The 22,013-nt window shown below is 37.3% G+C and overlaps 1 protein-coding gene across 1 annotated transcript; it reads right to left on the minus strand.

Annotated features, from left to right (window-relative positions):
- Positions 1-1,969: 1,969 nt before the first annotated feature.
- LOC135154193 (putative mediator of RNA polymerase II transcription subunit 26) lies at positions 1,970-21,924 on the minus strand. The gene is made up of 2 exons (XM_064099509.1): positions 21,904-21,924; positions 1,970-15,846 (listed from the first exon to the last, which is right to left on the minus strand). The coding sequence occupies exons 1-2, from the start codon at positions 21,922-21,924 to the stop codon at positions 13,447-13,449; spliced, it is 2,421 nt and encodes an 806-aa protein (XP_063955579.1). The 3' UTR covers positions 1,970-13,446.
- Between the last annotated feature and the right edge of the window lie 89 nt (positions 21,925-22,013).

The raw sequence follows: 22,013 nt of genomic DNA on the forward strand, positions 1-22,013 counted from the left end.
AAGGCTTTCACATAATTTTATGCAGCTCCTGGGCAAGATAAGGGGGCAAAATTACCGGCGCAGGAGCGGTTTGACGGGGGAGGGGCACATTAAGTTTAGTGGTATAGGAGGTTTGCATACACCTCTGGAAATATGTGGCACAAACTAATCACTTGCAAAAGAAATCTTAGAATTCTTTCGTCTGACCTAAAAATGTTGAAGTACACCTTAGTGAATGTATCTTTCCAAAAACCTAATTGGCCAGAAATTATGTTAAGTCTTCAATGATCAACTTTTGCTTACTTTCCTCACCAAAAACATTCATGATGTGCACTTGTTTTGCTATGTCATGGAAGAATTTGGCATAGGCCCTATTTAGAAATATTGGCATATTAAAATTTTTTTTTTTTTTTGGGGGGGGGGCAAAAATAGTGCAGTAGGGTTTTGGTTAGAACAATTGAAAGCAACAAAATTTTCAATTTTCAAAATGAAAATCTAATTTTGTGATATATTTTGACATAATATTCAATATCATAATTATTGGCCCCTTTCCTTTTCGAATTCTTCCCTTTTTTCTGTGGTGGAACTTTTTGAGGGTCAAGTGCCTCCCTTACCCATCCCCACCTGTAGTATGTTGCTATTTTCTGGCAATCATGCACTTCAAATCATGGAAACATGCTTCAAATAGATTCTAACTGCACCACAATGCACAAGGGTTTGTTTTCAATTGGTCTAATGCCAATTCGTATAATTACCTACTCGTCTATCATTCGGTCTACATCAGTTCGTCCACTATCCAATTGGTCCAATAGCCATTTAGTCCATATACCATTTGGTATAATTGGACCGAGTGTTAATTTGGCGAAATGAATGAAAAGAAAATGGGGATCCGACTGGCTATGAGACGAAATGGTCATAGATGAAGTGATGATTGGACCAAATGGTTATTGGACCAGATGGTAGTTAGACGAAATGTTGGACGGAATGGCATTAGACTAAATGAAAGTAGACCATCTGAAGAGTGGACGAGTTGGCAATAGACGAATTGGCAATAGACGAATTGGCAATTTATCTGCACAAGCAGGACACGGGTAATAGTCCCGACCTGTAGTCTTAATATTTCTTATGGTGATGCATGGGTGTGGTGATGGGAGTTGTAGATGGCATGCAGTGGCAGGTGTCATTGTGAAAATCTGTAGCTGTCAGGTATGTGGTAGAAACTTGTTCCAAAGGCCTGTATTCTGAAGCCAGGTTTAAGTTAAACTCAGGTTTAAAGTTGTGGTTTAAGTATGGACAGCCAAAAGTATCTATTTTTTTTTATTAAGTTGTACGTTTCTTACGTTTGCTGTGCTCTTTCCTGATTCATCGATGGTGAAGACAATAATCTATATATACTTCCTAGACAATTATGAATGATTTGATAGCCAAATGAGCTGAAATATTATATCCCTTCTGTTAGTGATTTATGTAACAATTGGCTGTCCATACTTAAACCACAACTTAAACCTGAGTTTAAGTTAAACCCGACTTCAGAATACGGGCCATAATTTCTTACTCCCTCACTGACTCAGTGGCGGAATGAGCCCCCTGAAAATTTGAAGAAGTCAGATATGGTATGGTAAGTGGCAACTTTCAAAAAAGCTGTCAGCAAGTGAGCAAAATTTGGGACCTTTTTTAATACAAATGTCTAATTTTGTGATAGATTTTGACACATACTGACAAATTCTCAGTATGTGTCAAAATCTATCACAAAATAATATAACATTTCATCCTTTCCCCCTTTTCTTTCGATTCTCCCTTTTCTCCTTTTATTTTTTGTCACAATTCTTCTTTTTTTTTTGGGGGGGGGACCATGGCCCCCAAGTCCCCCATCTGTATGCCAGTGCCTTTTTCACTCAACTCATCTTCGTAGTTTATGATTGTAAATTTTACACACAGTTCATGCAAAACACACAGAGAAAATAACAGTAAGCACACATGACGCGTTGGGTTCAGTTTCCTTTCTATAAGCTATGTGTAAAATTAGTTTATTTCTAAACACGATCTTCTAGAGTTATAGAAAACACAGGCAAAAAAAATGGGGGAAAAAGAAAGAGATAGATCCTCACAAAAACAGTTCTTGAGAATGAGAACACATAACATGACATATATACACGGTCAGATGTCAATGATAAATATGAGCCAAACATCTTGGTTGTAAAATTGCAGCAAGATTCATACACCTCCTTTCATTTTCTTACAAAATATAGGAAGAAAGAATTTTTCATATAAATGGGAAAAAAAGGGTGCTCATTTTATGTCTTCCAGTAGTCATTCCCATGTCACATTACGCTGCTTTAGTTTTTTTTTCTGTATCTTCAAAAGTATGGCAAATTTACAGATACCAAATCTATTTATAAATATAAGACAACCTTTCTTCAATATACAAAGTAAGTTATAAAGTTTTTTTTCAATTGTTCTTTGACGTTTGCATCGGCATATCAAATGACTCACAATATTATAAACCTAAAACACATGAAAATGGACATTTCAGAATTTTTCTTCTTTGAATAAAATACCAGTATTTACAAATACAATTGGCATATAGCAAACATTAATTCTTTGAAAATAAATTACACAATAATAGAAATTAACATGTGACTTCATTCTTTTCTGTTTTTCTATATATAGAGAGAGAAATAAGGAAACATTAAATGATCAGATTGTCACATTTACAGATATCACAAACTCTGAACTGGAACAACACTTCAATGACTTTTGAAGACCTGCTTGATTTTTTTAAAATAAAATATTTGGAAATCTTGTTCTAGCTCAAAGCCCGCTTCATGTGTGAATGCAACAACATATCACATAAATAAAGATAGAAAATAAAATAATACAAAATATGCACAGCTCTCAAACCGAATTACATATATTGTCATATAACTACAACAGCTACTTACTACATGATAAATATGCAAATAATAATGATGAAGATATTAAAAACAAAAAGGATTGACATTTGAAATAGCACTAAGAACTGTTTACTCATTTCAAAAAGACATGCAGAGGAAATGAGATGGTTATTTAGCACTGATTGCCATATAAGGAAATAGAAAATGCTTCAATGAATTAACAAAGTTGACATATCAACTCAGTCCATGTTACCGAGGCGGGGGGGGGGGGGGGCAAAACTACCAAGTTGAATGTCGTACAGCCAAACCTGTCTATTAAGGCTCCCCGAGGGAAACAGAAAAAAGTAGCCAATAGAGACAGGTGGCCATTATAGACAGGTTCTGGAAAATATATTCCTTTAAAAAGGGAGATAATTTGGGTGATCAGTATAGACAGATTTGCAGTTTAAAAAGCAACATTACTATCATACTTGTCACAGTGAATGAAAAAAAAAGGAGATTGAACTTGAAGTGATTCATGCTTATCACTTTTGCATAAAAATAGATTGTGAAGCTTGGTACTTGTATATATAACTGAAACGCATCTCCAATGGCAGAGTATTGTTCACACATTCAGCAGCACAATGCATGTTGCTTGCTGACTAACATCATTACGGCGTGTATTGGTTTGTTACCATGTACACACTTCCAAATAAATGTACCTTCTTGAACCGTGGTCAGGCTGCCAACCTGAACGAGAACATTTCAGTAACATTAAGCTGAAAATCAGTATTTTTGGTGAGGAAATCAGTAATTTCAAACAACTACCATAGGACAACACATAAAACTGAAAGTTTAGAAATCAGTATTTGCATGAACAAATCAGTATTCTTCTCATTATTCAGTACTAAATACTGAAAATCAGTGCTACTTGGTACCTCTGCATGGTTTATTGCTCAAACCACTGCCTTCGGGATCATACCGATTTGGTTTCAGCTTGATATACGACTGTACCTCACAGGTGCGTTCTCACCCAAATCTGTATCTGAATGCGAGAGTATAGTACTCAAGGAATGTTTGATCTGCATAAACCTATGCCAAAGTTGATACACTGGCCTCCTTAACATCTTTGGTCAGAAGCATCCAAGATTTGGGAATCAAAGAACTTGGCATGATTGCAATTGCTCTGTCTCTATTACCGTAGTCCTATTTCACAGATATAAACTTCCATCACAAAAACATACCAAACACGTAGCTTCGCAATTCTCTAAGCTTTCCACCCAAATGACAGTGCCAGCCTGCCAGGCATGGCTTTATATTCTCAACCTCAGACTAAATGAGGGGAACATTTAAATTCATTTGTTAGTACAAGGCAAGCACAACTCCTTTTTTTTTAAAGTAAGCAAATAATCCCACTCCTGACACCAAATGTATCAAGGACATTAACATGAGACACAACCAGACTTTGCAACATTACTCTCCCGCCCCTATCATTAGATTTGTCAATGGTACTGCTTATAAGACATTCAGACAGCCCATTCATTCCCATATCCAACTACATTACACATGATCCCACTCCTGCCACCAAATATTTTCAAGGATTCTTCAGAGACATAAGCAACCCTTATATCAAACATCCCACTCATGCCATAAAGTTCATTCAAGATACAACTACTACTTTTAAGTACACAGGCATCCCTTCCTACATTATATATCCCATTCCTGCGGACACACTGTCAAGGAAAATGAACTGCGTGGTCCAATGCCTAAAGCATCAAGAGTAGCTTGAGGACATTGTGGAAGCCATCTCTGGAGCATTGCAATTGATTGATCCTACACTGGTTCCATCTGATGGATTTAAATCAAACCCAAAATGCAATTGATGTAAAATTGTGCAAGTAAAGACAACCGCACACCTCACGACTGGTCCACGATCCGATTTTAGAACAAATCACATTTTGCTCATTTTCTGAAAATATGAATGAAAAGCATCTTTATTTGAGATTCAAATTAACTGAAAGAATACTAATATAACAATTTTGGTTGATTGCAAGCCTTTATTTTGGAGTAAAGGACAAATTAGTTTCAAATCATAGACAATCATACAATTGCTATGACGTCATTATGACAAGATATTAAATTCGCTAATATTCTAATAAGGATGATAGCATGGTCACAGATTGGAACGTAGGTATTCGTATGATGATTTAGAACATTACACAGTAAGATATTCCATGTCTCAATACTAGCATCAAATTCTACTACGTTTTGTTCCCAAATCGGGTCACAGACCGATTGTAAGGTGAGCGGTGGCCTTAAAGAGATAGGAATGTTAGATCAGTTGCAATTTGAGTTTGATGTAAATCTTTGCAAGTCAAGGCCCAGGATCACAAGATGTTGAAGGAAAGTTGAAAAATCAAGCCATGTGATGGAAGGAATCAAGGATTACACAAAATTAAACACCTTGTTATTAAGTATTGCTTTGAATATGTAATACTGTATCATTACTAACGTACCATGATGTCATTAATGGTCATTCTTATGTCGTTACGAGTGTTCTACTGTTTTGATCGTGGTCAGGTCCATTGCGATAGTGGTCTATAAGACTATAACTCTCCAATCTAATCCTTTTTGTCATGTCAACATCAACCACCAACAATCAACATAAAACATGTGAATTTTTCATTGATCATAGAACATCCAGATACAGTTTGTAACAGGTGATCATGAAAATCAATTACATCTAAATCAAGTACATACATCTGCACATCCGAACCGACTGCTTTGAGCATTCAAGTCAATCGAATCTCAATGGATATTAAATTTGCTGTACATACTGCATGTATCTAAGAACAGATTCTGAACCTGCATTAAAAAAAAATTGTGCTTTTCAAAATGCATCTTAAAGAAAATTTAAGACCGTCCCAACTACCTGCAGAGAAAGAGAAAGTCTTCTTAGGCAGCAACCTGGATAGAAATACTACTCTTCTGTGATTGAAACTATTCTCAAGATCATGTCCATAAGAACACCTTCTTCGAAAACAATCTCATTACCCAAACATGGTCTTTAAAGACAGGTTATAATGAGGATTTACTTGATAGAGGGAGCGTGTTGGTTCATATTGCATGTGGTCCAATCCCTTTCCGCACATGTGTATTCAGCAAAAGACTGAAACACAGAACTAAGTTATAGTTGTGTTTCCATGTTGCTGATGCAAATATCAGAGCTGTCACCCTGAACAAGAACATTTCAGTATTGTAAAAGCTGAAAATCAGTATTTTGATGAGGAAATCAGTATTTTCAAAGAAATACCATAGGACAGCACATAAAAACTGGAAATTCGTAAAATCAGTATTTTGCCTGAAACCATCAGTATTCTTCTCATTTTTCATTACTAAATACAGAAATTGGTACTTCTTGGCAGCTCTGAAATATGAAGAGGGGGGGGGGGGGCTGAGATTGTGTGAGTGAGAGAGGAGAGAGGGGGGAGTGGGGATGGCTAACAAGGTATACTAGTATTGTGCAGGAGAAAAATGCAATGGCATATCTGCAAGAATTAACAGCATGAAAAAAAAATGTTGCAGAAATCCTGGCAATCTGCCAAACTAGGAGAGAATCTTGGCAGAGACAATGCAACTCTACTCACCAAGGTGGATTTGTACATTTGTACTTCTTCTTCTTCTTCATACAGAACAGCACACACAAAACAGCACTTTTTTCCCTCCAAGCCCCAATGCATTATAGCATGCGGATATGCATTCATTTGGCAAAGGCATGTAAGAACAACACTTGAAACTTGACTTATTACTACTACAGGCCAAGAGTGAAACTGCAGTAATGCATAACAAGTCAAGACAATATGGAATTGGTGTGGTGAGGAGATTAAACACGACCAACGTGATATGATATTGACATTTTATTGGATATAAAAATTGCATAAAAATCTTACAGTTTGTTGAGTATTTACCTGAAATAGGTTAAAGTCACCACCCATCCATCGATAAGGATCTTTAATCTTTCTGCCTTGGCCATATATCTACTTCTTTGCACGTATTTCTCAACGGGTCGGCTGAAGGAAACTGCCATGAAACACCACCTGCCTAAAAGAACACTTTCCTTGCCTACATTTACACATTCTACATTACCAGTTTCTGCTCTTTCTTTTATAAAGGGCTGAATACATCTGACCAGAGCATATCTAAGTGCTATACAGATATATCATTATCCCAGTTGAGATTTTGGCAAGCCTGTGCACCGTGCAAGCACTTTCTCCACTCCCTGGTGAATATTCAAGTTCGTTTCCAAACTCAATGGCAAAGCATACTACAGTTGTAGTACTAAGACCGCAGAGCGATCCAAGATTGAGAGCTGATGATAAATGGCAAATACGTCATTTGTCCCAAGTCCAGGACGACACAGCTGTTTTGATTCAACAATTTTAAAAAATGCTGATTTGTCATGAAGGGCTGGCTTTTAATAGCAGATTCTCAACGTTTCAGAAAGCGTCTGTGCAGTTGTTGCGAATCCTCTCTTATCTCTCACTTGGCAAAAGAAGGTTGATACTTATGTCACAAGTCTATAATCGGGCTTGTTCTGAGCTGTCCTAAAAATTTTAAAATATCCCACAAGCCTCCAACAAATGATAACAGTATTCACTCTGTGAATGAAACATATCAACACACATTTAAAACAATGACTGAAAATATAACCACCAAATTACAATTAATAAATTACTCAATTTTCATTTACAATGAAAAGCTTTGTCAAAATTAAGGTTTTGTTATTAAAACATGTAAAATTTTCCCTGTAAATCGATTTGATCAAGGGAGCCATTAAGAACTTGGAGATACCAGGATAAAGACTACAAGGAAAAATGCAAACTCTTATAAAGAATGCCATATGGACCCTCGATGCCCAACTGATATGGTCTGGATACACTTAAAGGGACAGTTAACTTCATCCAATGGCTGATCACTATATTTAGACCATTCTCCTTGAAATATACTGGTATACAATATTCAACAACAGTGGGCAGTGTTCAATTAAGCACTTTAGAGTTTAGAGCCCTGAATTACAGAATGGCTACGAATAAATTACCACTTGGTCTACATCCACTTTGTCTACTTTCCATTTGGTCTCATCCCACATGGTCTAATCCTAGTTCGTCTACAACCAGTTTAACTATTAACCAATGGTATAATTTTCAACTAGCCCATTTATCACTGTGTATAATTTCCAATTAGGCTGTATGGCCATTTTGTCTGGTAAATTGCCAATTTGTCTCTGCCAACTCGTCCATCCACCACATGGTCTACTTTAATTTAGTCTAATGCCATTCCGCCCATCGACATTTCGTCAAACAGCCATTTGGTCCAATAACCATTTGGTCCAATCATCACTTTGTCTGATCACCATTTTGTCTATGACCATCTCGTCTCATAATCAGTTAGCCTAATATCCATTTCCTTTTCATTCATTTTGCACAATTAAAACTTGGTCCAATTAGACCAAATGGTATATGGACTAAATGGCTCTTAGACCAACTGGTTATTAGGCGAAATGGTGATTGGACGAATTGGCAATTAGACCATGTGGATAGTGGACGAACTGATGGTAGACCAAATGATAGTACAAATGATAGTAGACAAGTTGGCAATTGGACGAATTGGCATTAGACGAAACCCGGAATAGCACCTTAGTCTTACACCTTAATATGGTTAGATGGACTGTATGACCAAAATTTTCATTTGATAATGTACAAAAATAATAGATGACTTGGAGAGGAGACAAACTGGGCATTAGACTTTCTAAGAAGATCTAGACAAAGTGCTTATACACCTAGTGAATATAAACTGGCCGACTTGGCAGGGATGGAGTCCGAAGCCTGAGTGATGACCACATCTTACAAGCCTTGCCATTGGGCCTTGCTACACTGATTGAAGTAACCACAGAACTTTGAATTATCTGCCCGTACCCAATAAAATGTCACAATTTCAGTAGCTTTTTTTAAACCCTTTTACCTCGACCAACACATCAAAGGTCCAAACCTCCATTTCCATATACTCTATATTATAAACAACTTATCTCTGAAATGTCAATCCAATAATTTGTATCTGATTTATATTACTATTTTTATATACTTTGTATCATGATTGAATGGAAATGAAATAAAGAATTGAACGAATTAAATCTGCATGGACATGTATCCGTGTTTTGTGGCTTTTTTTTTTTAACTGTAAGCTAGCACTATCATTCATCAATTTTGGTCCATCATTTTTAATATCAAAGTATACATCCTTAAAACACAGACATATCATTTACTATCTTCTCTATGCCCTGGGCCTCATAAAGAGCTGTTCAGTGAGGACATAATACTGCATCAAACATAAGGGTCTTCTTTTTCACATGAAAATATAATAACGAACTGGTAAGTTGGTATATTTATTGTTGTGTAATTAGGATAGACCCATTACAATCCCGTGGATTCACAATGCGGTGCGCCATCTATCGGTTGCAGTGGACAGGCAAAGTTCTAACTTCAGGGTCAACAGGCGCAGGCGGCGCACAGTGCTAGTGTACTGTGACTGTGATGCTTAAAAAATGAACACATGGCAAAGTGGAGGAAAAATTGACCAAAAACACTCTAAATTTCGCAAAGAAATGTGCGGCAAATTTCTATCCCACCTCCTGGATCCTGGTAAACAGCATGATTTTATGCAAGACGGCCAGCACAACATAATTGCATGCATCAGCTAAAGCGCGCACAGACGTTGACTTTTTCCCATGAGGCATTGCGAATTTTGGCCTATCCGCTGCACCCGATAGATGGCGCACCATATTGTGAATCCACCGAATTGCCAAGAATATAATACGTTTTAAAAAGTTTTGTTATGAAATCTTTATGAAATGTGCATGATTGCATATCGCCATTGATAAAAAATCCTTGGGAGTGCATTAGTCAAAAGCTTTGTTGTAAGAAACTAGTATGTAACCAATTTCATAGTAAATCAATTCGTGTTCATACTAACTGTCACAAGAACAGACTTGGGCCCCATCTTACAAAGAATAGCCATTGATCCGGCCAATTGCAAATATGGAAAGCCAGCACCTTCAACATAAACAATGCAAATCTATGTTTTCTAGATCTTGGCCCCGTCTTACAAAGAGTTACGATTGATCCGATCAACGTAACTATGGAAATCCATCAGTGTCATAATTTCTTTCTACGAAAAAGAGAAGCGCAGTGGATTTTCAAGAAAACAATGAATGCATGAATACATCATAGCTAGAAAATATTTTGAACAAACATGCATAATAGATGTTGACGTTGCTGGCCATCCTTAGTTGCGATTGATCGGATCAATCGTAACTCTTTGTAAGAAAGGGCCCTGATGTATATTAATGCTTGCACCATCATCTTGACAATCCATTATGTGCCTATACTTTCAAAGGGACGTTGTGCAAATTTCCTTAACAAAAATTATGGCATTGATTAATGTCCAGAGTTGAGCTTTGATCACATCAATTGCAAATCTTTGTAGAACGGGACCCATCATTAATCTATTTCAAAATTTCAATTAATTGCAAGGTATGATTGATTTTTTAATGCATAAAATTACTTTTAAGTATCCAAGCATATGACATTCATATTTAACTCTGTAATTTACCTCCACAATGCATACAATGATACAAAGTACAATTAAGGGCCAAAATGCTTAGATTGTCTAAACTTACAAAAGAGTACAAAACGACTCTTCACATAAAAATATTTAATCGACTGGTTCATGCACGACTGTATATTCAATTCTACACAGCTTGGTAAATCTCAAATTCAACATGAATTTCTAATTTCACTTCTGAAACAGAGATGCATTCATTGATTTAAATTATTGTTTTTAAATGCAATATTAACTCGACAGTATTTGCATATTTTCATCTTGTAATAAAATGCAGCTTTGATAACAGAAGACAATGTAAAGAAAGCAAGAGATGCAAAATGAGAAAGTGAAAAAGGAGAGGGGGGCAGAGAGAGAAGAGGAGGGGGAAAGGTGGGTTAGTACATTTGTTTTACTTTTTACATGAACTTGATGGATCCAGATGGGATCCTACAGTGTTCACTAGTGTTGCAATGCATGTAGTTTCATGGTGCTACGGCAATACCAAACCATCTAACTATTTATTGTGTTCAACCTTTGGAAACATATTCGTCAAATCTGCAGAAAAACCAACCGGTAACTGAGAAACCATTCCAAACATGCGTTTAACATCCATCAGGGCCCATGTTCACAAAACCTGAATGGCCCGAATTCACAAAGGTGGTTCCTAAAACCATCGGTTGAACCCATGGTTTATGCAGATTTCCTGTGTACATTATGCTTATTTACCATGGATATTAAAAAATGTCCAATGCTGATGCGCGCTTTTGTCACAGTGCGCCAAATTGATGTCTGTTGCCATGGTTAAGTACGCTATTTTATTCATGAGTCTACTGTTTGAAGAGTGGACTTTTTCATTGAAAACAGTGGACTCATGAATAAAATAGCGTGAATAACCATGGCAAGTAATGGCAACAGGCAACAATTTTGCCTCACTGTGACAAAAGCGTACATCAGCGTTGGACATTTTTTTTTTATACGCGGTAAATAAGCATAATTTATACAGGAAATCACTATAAACCATGGGTTCAAGCAATAGTTTTAAAAACTACCTTTGTAAATTCGGGCCGATTAAGTCTAGTTATAACCTAATCACATACACATTGAAGTAGTTACTAGAATTATTTAAGGTTTTAAAAATACGGGTCAGGAAACACGAGATTTCCACAAATTCAGACTGGCCTTGTTACACTGACTTTGCCTAAAACCGACTGAAAAAAAGGTTATCAATTTGGTTACCCAAACATTGTGCATGTTAAAAGTATTTCAATATTCACTTAAGAAAAGTATACAATGTGACAATCAAGTTCTTGTTTTTATGCACTGTTGAAAAGGGCCCAAAATGCAGTGTGCTTAAATGATGTCTGTCATGCAGGCTGCAGAAGTACACAGACTTGCCATAGCTATAAAGTGTAAGTGTGAAGACAAACCCAGGTGGTTTCAAGAAAAATGAAACCTTTGGAACAAGATAGATTGTGCAAAAACAGAAAATCCAACGAAACGGATCAATAAAAGTTTGAGAAAAACTGAATAAATAATAAGAAAGTTATAAGCATTTGAAGTTCAGATCATTATTGTTATGGATCCTCCAATTGGCAATGCAACAAAGATGAGTGATGTCACATGAGAACAACTGTCCCAATACTTTGGTATATATTTCATTTTAATAAACTGCCCCTTTTCCCACATCTATCAGTAGCTCATGTATTCTTTCTATAGGAGGGCATGTAATACAGTTTTTCAAAGAATGCATAATGGATGAAGAGTTTGCATCACCATAAAGAAAGAGTAAAAAGATACATCTTGAGGGTATTTCATAGTCCACCAAAGGGAAAGTTGAGCACATGTGACATCACACAACTTTGTCACATTGCCAATAGGAGGATCTCCATAGCATTATTGATCGCAATATTCAAATGCTCATAAAACTTTCTTTGATTTTTCAGTTTCCACACAATCCCACTAGTTCCAAAGGTTTCATTCCCTGTTAAGCGTTAAAGTCCCATCATGTACACCTTCTCCAAACCCTAGTCCACCTGTTTAAACAATATTCAATACGTATGCTAGACTTCAAATTTTCAGTCCTAAACCCTTTCCATGTTCCGATCTAAAAATGCTATATTCTTCAATCATATAAATTTTATCAAATCTCTTTACTTCTGTATTCTTTACATTAAGGCAATAGATCTGAATATTTGAACAAATCAAAATTAACAAAATAATTAATAAATAATTGTGACCACTAAACCTACTTCATCTTCTGTATATATACATCTGCATATTTTATCACATGTACAAAATATTTGCTTTCAGGAATAGAATATTGATTGCGTTCAAGATAGAAAAAAAATGATATCCAATCTTAGGAAAAAGATACTAAAATGCACCATACCTTCTTTTAGACGTTCAGGTCAGTCAGAGCTTTAAGTATAGTCCGTTACCAAAAAAAAGTTCAAAGTCACTTCAAAAGAGAAGTCCAAACTCAAGTTAAAGGCAACTGTTTTCTAGCAAAAAGAGTGTGCACTTATTATGAAAGGAACCTTTATGTCCCTCTCTGTACAAGAATCACTGAGAAGTTAAATATCAGTGATATCATACTTCACTGAAGTTTCAAACCTGAGATTTCATGATAGTCTTGTTTAAAAACCCTTTACACAAATACACCTATCTAGAGATAAGACCTTTAACCACCACTTATTCTAGACAATTATATAAAAGAAAAGAAAAGACAATACTGACGAAAGAATCTCTCCTCCCCATACAATCTCAGAGACAGAGAACCATATATTACTTTAAAAACTTCCACTTAAGGTGTGGTATCTACAGATCTAAATCGTAAACATGCATATTTTCATATAAATACATTTTTTTTCTTAAAAACATACATCTATCATATTCAAAACATTCTTGGTATCGTTGCGGATTCCCCTGCTAATTCTCACACATGACTATTTGTTCTTGGAGTTCCATCATTTTTAATGATGTTGTCAAGCAATTCCAACATTTCGGTGCTGCCGGATTGTTGTTGTTGCTGTTGTTGCGGCTGTTGGTTGTTGCTCTCTGGTATCATAGCCATTTGCATTTGCTGGGCATTATTGCCAAATGTCTGGTTTGTTGCACTAACGGAGGAACCATTCTGCATGGCTGCGATGGGGTTACCTTGAACAGGCTGTTGTTGCGGTTGCTGCTGTTGCTGTTGTGTTGGTTGCTGAGCTTGCTGTTGCTGGGACTGTTGTGGCTGACCGACAAATTGTTGCTGAGCCATTATGGAAGGGTTTGTATTGGTAGCATTGCTTATACCTCCTTGAGAGGTGATATTCTGGAAAGTTCTCATGTTGGATCCAGAGTCCATGACGTTTCGTTGAGGGAAGCGCGATTGCGTTGAGTATGACTGCTGCATCATGTTGTTACCTTGGAAGTTGCTGGTCTGTTGTTGCATACGTTGCTGCAAAAGCTGATTCGCTGGCCACTGGCCAGGCAGGTGTCTTTGATGGTACTGTGCCACACCTGCCTGACCCATGTTAACAGCACTAGGAGGAACAGTGCCCATGTTCATCTGGTTACCCATAGCTGCAGATTGCTGCATGGTACGCATATTCTGCTGCATCATCTGCTGCCGTCGAAGCTGTGGGGTCAGACGACTCATCAACCCCCGTTGCTGTGGCTGCTGCTGAGCCATGCCCTGCATCATACTTGAGTGTGGAGCAAGGTTAGCTCCACCAGCTGCCATGCCGTTGTTCGGGTGACCTTGCAAACTCGTACCAGGAGTGATTGAGCGAACATTTGGTTGTCCTCCCATGTGTGTCATCATACCTCCTTGTTGACCGAGCTGTTGAGGCATTCCTTGGTTGACAGTACCTTGGAATGGCATCGAGTTGCGGTGCGGTGTCTCGTCATAACGAGGTGGAGGGCGTCTAGGAATCAACATCTGGTTGTTGCCCTGCTGCATATTATGACCCTGCTGAGGCGACTGGCCATACGAGTTTGCCATAAACTTCCTTTGCTCTGCACCGGCATTGTAATGGGGCGGATTCTGCAACCTCTGGAGGATTTCTGGGTTGGCCGTACGTTGTGACTGCTGAGGATGCCCTACAAACTGAGAGGCTTGTCCTGGTAACATGTTCCCAGCCTGGCCACTAGAAAGTGCCATATTCTGACCACGGTCCTGGATAAAGCTTTGCATTATACTTGGTAGTCTCCCATGTTGGGGAGACTGTCCGCGCATAGCATTGTTTGCAAATTGCGTAAGTTGGTCTGTCATGGAAGGGTTCATATTACTGTTGAGCACTGGATTGGGCATCCTTGAATGAGGGTTTTGTTGGTTGGCCATGGGAGCGTTCTGGAGAAACTGCCTACTATTTAACTGCTGCTGTTGCTGTGCATTCAAGAAGTTTCCTTGCTGCCCTGAAGCACCACTCACAAACGACCCTCTCAGAGAGGGATTCATGACTGATGCCGATGTAGCAGTGGCCTGCATTGAAGTTAGATGATTTACCTGGGGTACAATGTTCTGGGCACCACTACTCACAGCTGTCTGCACATTTTGTCCATTAAACGCGGCCCGTGCAGCCTGTGAAGCACTGATTTGCTGCGGTTCTTGTTTGATCATTACATTCTTTCCTGTATTGGGTTTAAATTCAATTATACTAGGCAATGGTCCACCTTTTGGCACTGCTTCGGTAGCAACAGTATTTGGAGGCCCCCTCATCATGGGGTCATAAGAGTCTGAATTCTCAGTTTTGAAGACCACTCCAGATTCGGCACTATTGGAACCAGTGTCAGGTTTCATTTCACTCTGCTTATTTGGATCCTGACTCCGTGGTGAGTTTGTGGCTATGTCTGGCATTTCTCCGAGCTGCTTACTCAAATTGTTCTCGAGCCTGGCCAGTTCAGATAGAATAGTGTCTGGGTTGAACTGACCAGATTTCATCATCTCATCCAACTGCGTTCCATTGGGATCGTCCAACAAACGCATGAAATCATCCGTGTTGCCGATATCGTTGAGCAAGTCTAGTGCTTGGACACCCTCGATGCTATCCGCTACAGAAGCTCCCTCAACCATCTGGTTGGTGACGCCATTGTCAATAGGCTGTGCCTGGTGATTGGCACCCATCCTGTTGGGATCTTGTTGCTGGATGTACTGGTTTGGGGTGGGCACCTGCCCTGGTAATTGCTTGTTGTCCACACATGGCTTCTTAGCCGGCGAAGCATCCCCTCTGACGCCGCTGCTGGAACTGCCTTCTTCCAGCCGCATAGCAAGGGTCCTGTTGATCGCGTCTGTCGTCCCTGTCAGATTGGGAGAGTCGGGGTTGGGTCGTTTCCGATCCACCGCCTTTTTCTGAAACAGAATGAAAATAAAAGTAAGTAAGCAAAGTGCCTCTAAATTTTGGATTGATCAACAATTAAATGGAAATCGCAAACCTTTGTGACAGACATATGAACTTAAATCATTTGCTCTCTTTCTCTCCAGTTTAGAAATATAAAAATGTAATAAACTCTATTGTTTGTTTATTACTCATATCCAATCCATCTTTTCCAGGAAGAGGTTTTATAGATGAAGCATTTTTGCAATAATTATTACCAAGATACATTGTGCATAATTCCTGAGTGGATATGGAGCATCTCAGGTATAAATTCAGATAAAATTGAGATGGAAATGTGTCTCAAAGATATGTCACAAGGTTTCACATTTTCATTTAATTTGATAGTTACATCAACAATCCAGACTCTTCTTAATTACATGAGAAATTGGATCAAACTTTCACCAACTACATTCCCATTCCTTGCCTCTATCCAAATATATATTCAATGTCAGGATGATGTTGCTCTGTAACAAAGGTCATTGGTAAATGATAATTTTGCGCCCTGAAACTTGAAATTGAAGAGCTCCCTCTAAAAGAAGGTGGGTCCAATTTTTGGAGAAGTCAAGTCATTTCCTGTTATGAACAGTACAAGTTACTTCCTTTCAAGTAAATACAAAATGAGGAAAAGGAGACGTCATATGACGTGGATGTCCTATTACTCTGTGGGGCAAAAGAAGCCGTTGGTAGATTCCGGAAGGAAGAATCTGTGCCCTTTCGCAGTGTTTTAATAAGACAAAGCTCACAACTCTGCACTATTATTTAATGTTTCAAGTGAGGAAGCCTGCAGTGACCGGCGCAACTGATTGGTGACCACCAAAAATTTACTCCTGCAACAATTGCTTCTACCATACTTTCTGAGATTTTTTTCAAAGATATTTTTACCCTTTGTATCCTCGGCCTCTAATAAGTGGATTTGTTTAAAATTATGCTAGTCGCAGGACAACTTCTTTCTCTTATTAAAAGAATCTATGCCCTAATTTCATAAGATGAATTGATATCAAGCTCACCAAAAGATAAACAAAAATACAGTTCAGTCGTATTGTTGGGACAAAATACAGGGGAAAAAATTGCAGAAGTCAATTTTGGAAAGCAGACTGCTTTATTTCAAATCCCAAGATCTGTTTTAGAAAACACTTCTTCAAATATTTGTTCATTTTAGTAATAATGTGAAGTAAAGCGTGGTGCCCCGGTCGATGCGAGGGGCCATGGAATATGGGAAGCGGGTGTTAGCCCTTGCCTGTAAATTGCCAATTCGTCTACTGCCAACTCGTCCACTCATCACATGGTGTACTTTCATTTAGTCTAATGCCATTCCGCCCATCAACATTTCGTCTAACGTCCATTTGTACTAATCATCATTTCATGTAATCACCATTTTGTCTATGACCATTTCGTCTCATAACCAGTTGGTCTAATATCATTACATTTTCATTCATTTTGCACAATTTATTTAGTCCAATAAGAATGGAATATGGACTAATGGCTATTGGACCAACTGGTTATTAGACGGAATGGCAAAATTAGACTAAATGAAAGTAGACCTTGTGGTGAGTGGACGAACTGATGGTAGACAAAATTCTTTACAGACGTGGTAATGGGGCTTGTGTTTCAGTATACATAAATAAAATGTCTGTTTCTTTTAAAATAAAAATTTATACTTTTGGTATCATGTTTGTTTTTTTATTCAGCATATCTCCAAGCATTCCTTTTTAAACTGAACAAAGTTTTTCTTTGAACTACACTAAACATAAAAGCACAAATATCAAATAGCAACATGTACATGAAATGCTTTGTCCAAGAGGTCATCATCTTACAAATTTACCTGTTATTGACATGCATCGTATGTCAAAATGGTTTAATGTTAAATGTTGTTCAGTAATTTCTGCATTTAAGCTTTACAATTCTTGCAAATACTTTGTTTTACATTCAATGAATATATTAGGTACATATAACATGTAATGCTCTTACTCTGTAAAGTACATCTATAGAGTGATTTTTTAAGTACATGTATGTGCTTAAAAAATAATCTTTATTATTATCATAATTATTGTTATCATTTTCTATCTTCTTGAGACAAATGAAATGTGAATGAATGTGCTTAAAAAATAATCTTTATTATTATCATAATTATTGTTATCATTTTCTATCTTCTTGAGACAAATGAAATGTGAATGAATGTTATATTTTCCTTATCTTTTTTTTATACTGATATCCTCCGTTTATTTCTTATTATTTTATTTATGAGAAATGGTTTACTGATCATCATTTCCTCCTAACAATTACATCTCAGGTTTTTTTCAGACAAAACAGCAGAAATAAAGTGCTGTTTAATTGGAGAGCCAGAAAAAACTTTTAATTCTAAGCATTTACCACAAACTCTTATTCCTTCCAAGAAGTAGCCAATGTGTACAAAAAAGGATAGCCAATATTTCTTCATGCTCGATAGTCGGGCCCCTAAAACATTATCCTCCAAAGAGAGGGACTTTTGGCACACATTTACAAAATACCACCAAAAATAACAAATAAACATTTCAAAAAAATCTGCAACATACAACTCAGTACATCGTGTGATATCATAGTTCTTGGCTGTGTACAAACACTGCTGGCAACTTGGCAGTGAAGTACGTACATTGTAACTACACTGTAGCCCCTTTATTACATACATGTGTACTGGGGATCTCCGTGTATACAAACCCACTATCTGTGGAGCCGACACACATGCAGGATGAGTTTCAACTCATAGACAATAAACTTTGTAGGATAGGTCAGGCTAATTTATGAATACGCATGACCATGAACTAGTATGTAGGCCGGGCAGTATAGTACTAGTACATGTCTTTACAGCACTTCCCTCTTTACATGTACATGTAGTTCTCTCTCTCTCTCTCTATCTTACTTTTTTGTAATTCTTGACTCCATTCCTCTTTTTATTCTCAAGAGATGTCTTTTTTGGCCCATTCACGGCCATGTCTTTCCAATATTTATGTAATAAACTTTGTAGGATAGGTCAGGCTAATTTATGAATACGCATCACCATGAACTAGTAGTATGTAGGCCAGGCAGTAAAGTACTAGTATGTATGTCTTTACGGCACTTTCCTCTTTACATGTAGTTCTCTCTCTCTCTTACTTTTTTGTAATTCTTGACTCCATTCCTCTTTTTATTCTCAAGAGATGTCTTTTTTGGCCCATTCATGACCACGTCTTTCTAATATTTATATAACATGTATTTGTGTCCCAATGTTTTGCCAGAATCTAGAACCAATTAGAGTTAAAAGAGCACTACTTGCTCTTGTAACAAGAATCAACTGCTTCACAAGATTTCTCATGGTTCAAACGGATTGTTCTCATCATTTTTGGACTAGATTTTTTTACACTGCAAGCTGAGAACTTCATTAAGTATTTTTAGAAGAACATTTGAAATTTTAATGAAGGCCATTCCAGCAATTACCCCAGGTTGCTATGCCTTAACACATCCCCCCCCCCCCCCCCCCCGAAAGTAAAAGCATATTGCCTTCACAAGAAATGTATATGAAATAATAAATCTATTTGGGCAACCGGTGGATGATTACGTTTTATTTCTTTTTATGTCTATTCTGTCTGATAATGACGTTCATAAAAATTATGGAGAATAGTACATACAGTTTGTTTAGTTTAGTTTATTATTCTTTACTAAAAAGTCACACCCGTCAAAACCGACGGCCGGCCTAAGAAGGCCTATGAGTGATGTCATCAAAATGTATAAAAGTCACATACAATTACAGGAAAAATGAAATCCTAAGGTATTCACAGAATAAACTTAACATTTCACGAATAAATAGCACCCAAAAAATGGTGGAAGTCAAATATTATTTCTTGAATATATTATTTCTTTACGAACAGTGAGAATTTCATTTGCATATCTGGCTATCGAGCAGCAGAGTGTATCAGAAGACATGATAAAAATGAATTGTTGGTAAGTGGTTAGATCGTTGAACTTAGGGTAAATGTATGAGATAGTATTGAGTAGTGGCAATCTCTAAATTTCATAGGCAGGACAAATCATAAAACATACATGTACATGTACACGTACATCTAAATCATGTAGTACCATATTTTGTATTGTGTGATAATTGATGTTCTTTCAAGTCACTGATATTCTGAACAGATTCTAATCACATAAACTTTGTTAAACTTGAAATGCCAAGTGATCACCAATTCAATTTTCCCCTACATACCCGACACCCCCTCTCAAAAGTTTTCTAATTCATTGTTTGAACTATTTCTCCTTCATTACCAATTCATTCTGTGGGAAGACTACATGCATATACTGTATGCCAGAAGATTACTCATGAATAGACTGGACGTACTGGCCCGTATTCGGAAGTCTGGTTTAAATTTAAACTCTGGTCTAAAGTTGTGGTTTAACTATGGATAGCCAATTGTGGCATAATTCTTTAACAGTGGAGGTTCATAGTATCTGCTCACTTGACTCTTAAATAATAGACCAGTTCGTAGTTACTTCATAGACAATTTTGGTAAAATTACCTTTCATTTCTTTCATTATGATAGGCAGATTTCAAAGTAAGATATTACGTAAGCTTGCCTTACATAGCAGGATGAAGAAATTGAATAGACCAGGTGACTAGAATAGCACACCAATGAACACTTTATGAAGGTATTTGTTGCATTCCTACTTTGAATGCATATCATAGCATGTTGCACAATGTACTAGGCAAACTGTGAAATACCAGTGTTCAGGAACGCATTGTTGTTTTTTGTGGATGTAAATGAAAACCACAATTCAAAAGAATATATGAATAATCAAGACATCAAAGTTGGTGCTTATCTCATTAGATTTTAAACCACCATGGCTGCGTTTATCCGACCTCAAGCCAGAATCGTGATTTGAATCATGATTGGAATCATGATTCAAATCACAAACATGAATCACAATTACTACAGAATCAGGGTTTAGACGACCTTCGTTCCAACGCTGTTTCTCCTCGGATTCGGACCGATCCAGTGCGCATCACAGTGCGCAGTTTGACCCAGGAAGTATAGGTCAACGTTGGACACTTAATTGGAGGTCGGCGACGTACATGTGATGTGACAACGTGGGGCGCGCGCCTTGGCAAGAACCGGAAATAGCTCGACACAATGACGTCATATAATCATGATTCAAATCACGATATCGTTTATCCGAACATTTTCGTACGTGATTCTGCAGAAACGTCTTTCCAAACGCCCTTTTTTTCGTAGTTCATGTTTGTGATTCTAATCATGATTATATTCAATTTCGACTAAACGCAATCGTGATTCTGCAGAATCGTGATTTGAATCATGATTGGAATCATGATTATAGGGTAAAAAAGTGGCGGATAAACGCACCCCATGTCACTTTAGTACAAATGACCTTCCTCTGATCATGCATAGAATCTTTTGATAATGCGCAGAAAGGAACTACAAACTGGCTTATTCTTAACTCTTTCTGAAGGATAAATAAGAGAGCTTGCTTCACCATTCACAAGTTGGCTGAGCACAGTACACATTAGAAACATACAGTGTAAGGAAAGTTTTGACATTTTTGGCTTTCCATAATTTTGGCACAGAGTTAGACCATGGTCAAAGTTAAACCTGACTTCAGAGTATGGGCCACTGTATTATGACCAAACTGATCATAAAAAATCCCCGTAAATTATGAGAACTTATTCCAGTGTCAAAATGTTTTATCATGATAATTTGCTTACAACCGCCTAATCCAGATGAGGTTCTCGTAATTTTTTAAAACAAAATAGTGAGTGAGAGACATCATCAATTCTCCAGTTTGCATATCACTGTGTTGTTCATTATGACTGTATAACTTGTGAAAATTAAGAGAAACAGTAAAATATCATACTTTCTCATTTTTGGATTTTCATGAAATTTTCAGTGTATTTTTTATTCTTTTTTATTTCAAATCAACTTATTGAGGGGTGGACTCCCCCTTTGAGTAAACGAGTTTAAGGCACATACGAACCAATAGCGCCATCTCGAGTCCTCAACTACTCATACCTGGCCAGTTTCCTGACCCATAATGCTAATGTAGTCTAGTAATATAGACCCACTTGAATAATAACATGCTAATTGACTACTCAATACATTTATACCGCGATAATTATGTT

This window comes from Lytechinus pictus, chromosome 5 (assembly GCF_037042905.1).
Source record: "Lytechinus pictus isolate F3 Inbred chromosome 5, Lp3.0, whole genome shotgun sequence".
Classification (NCBI taxonomy): Eukaryota; Metazoa; Echinodermata; class Echinoidea; order Temnopleuroida; family Toxopneustidae; genus Lytechinus; species Lytechinus pictus.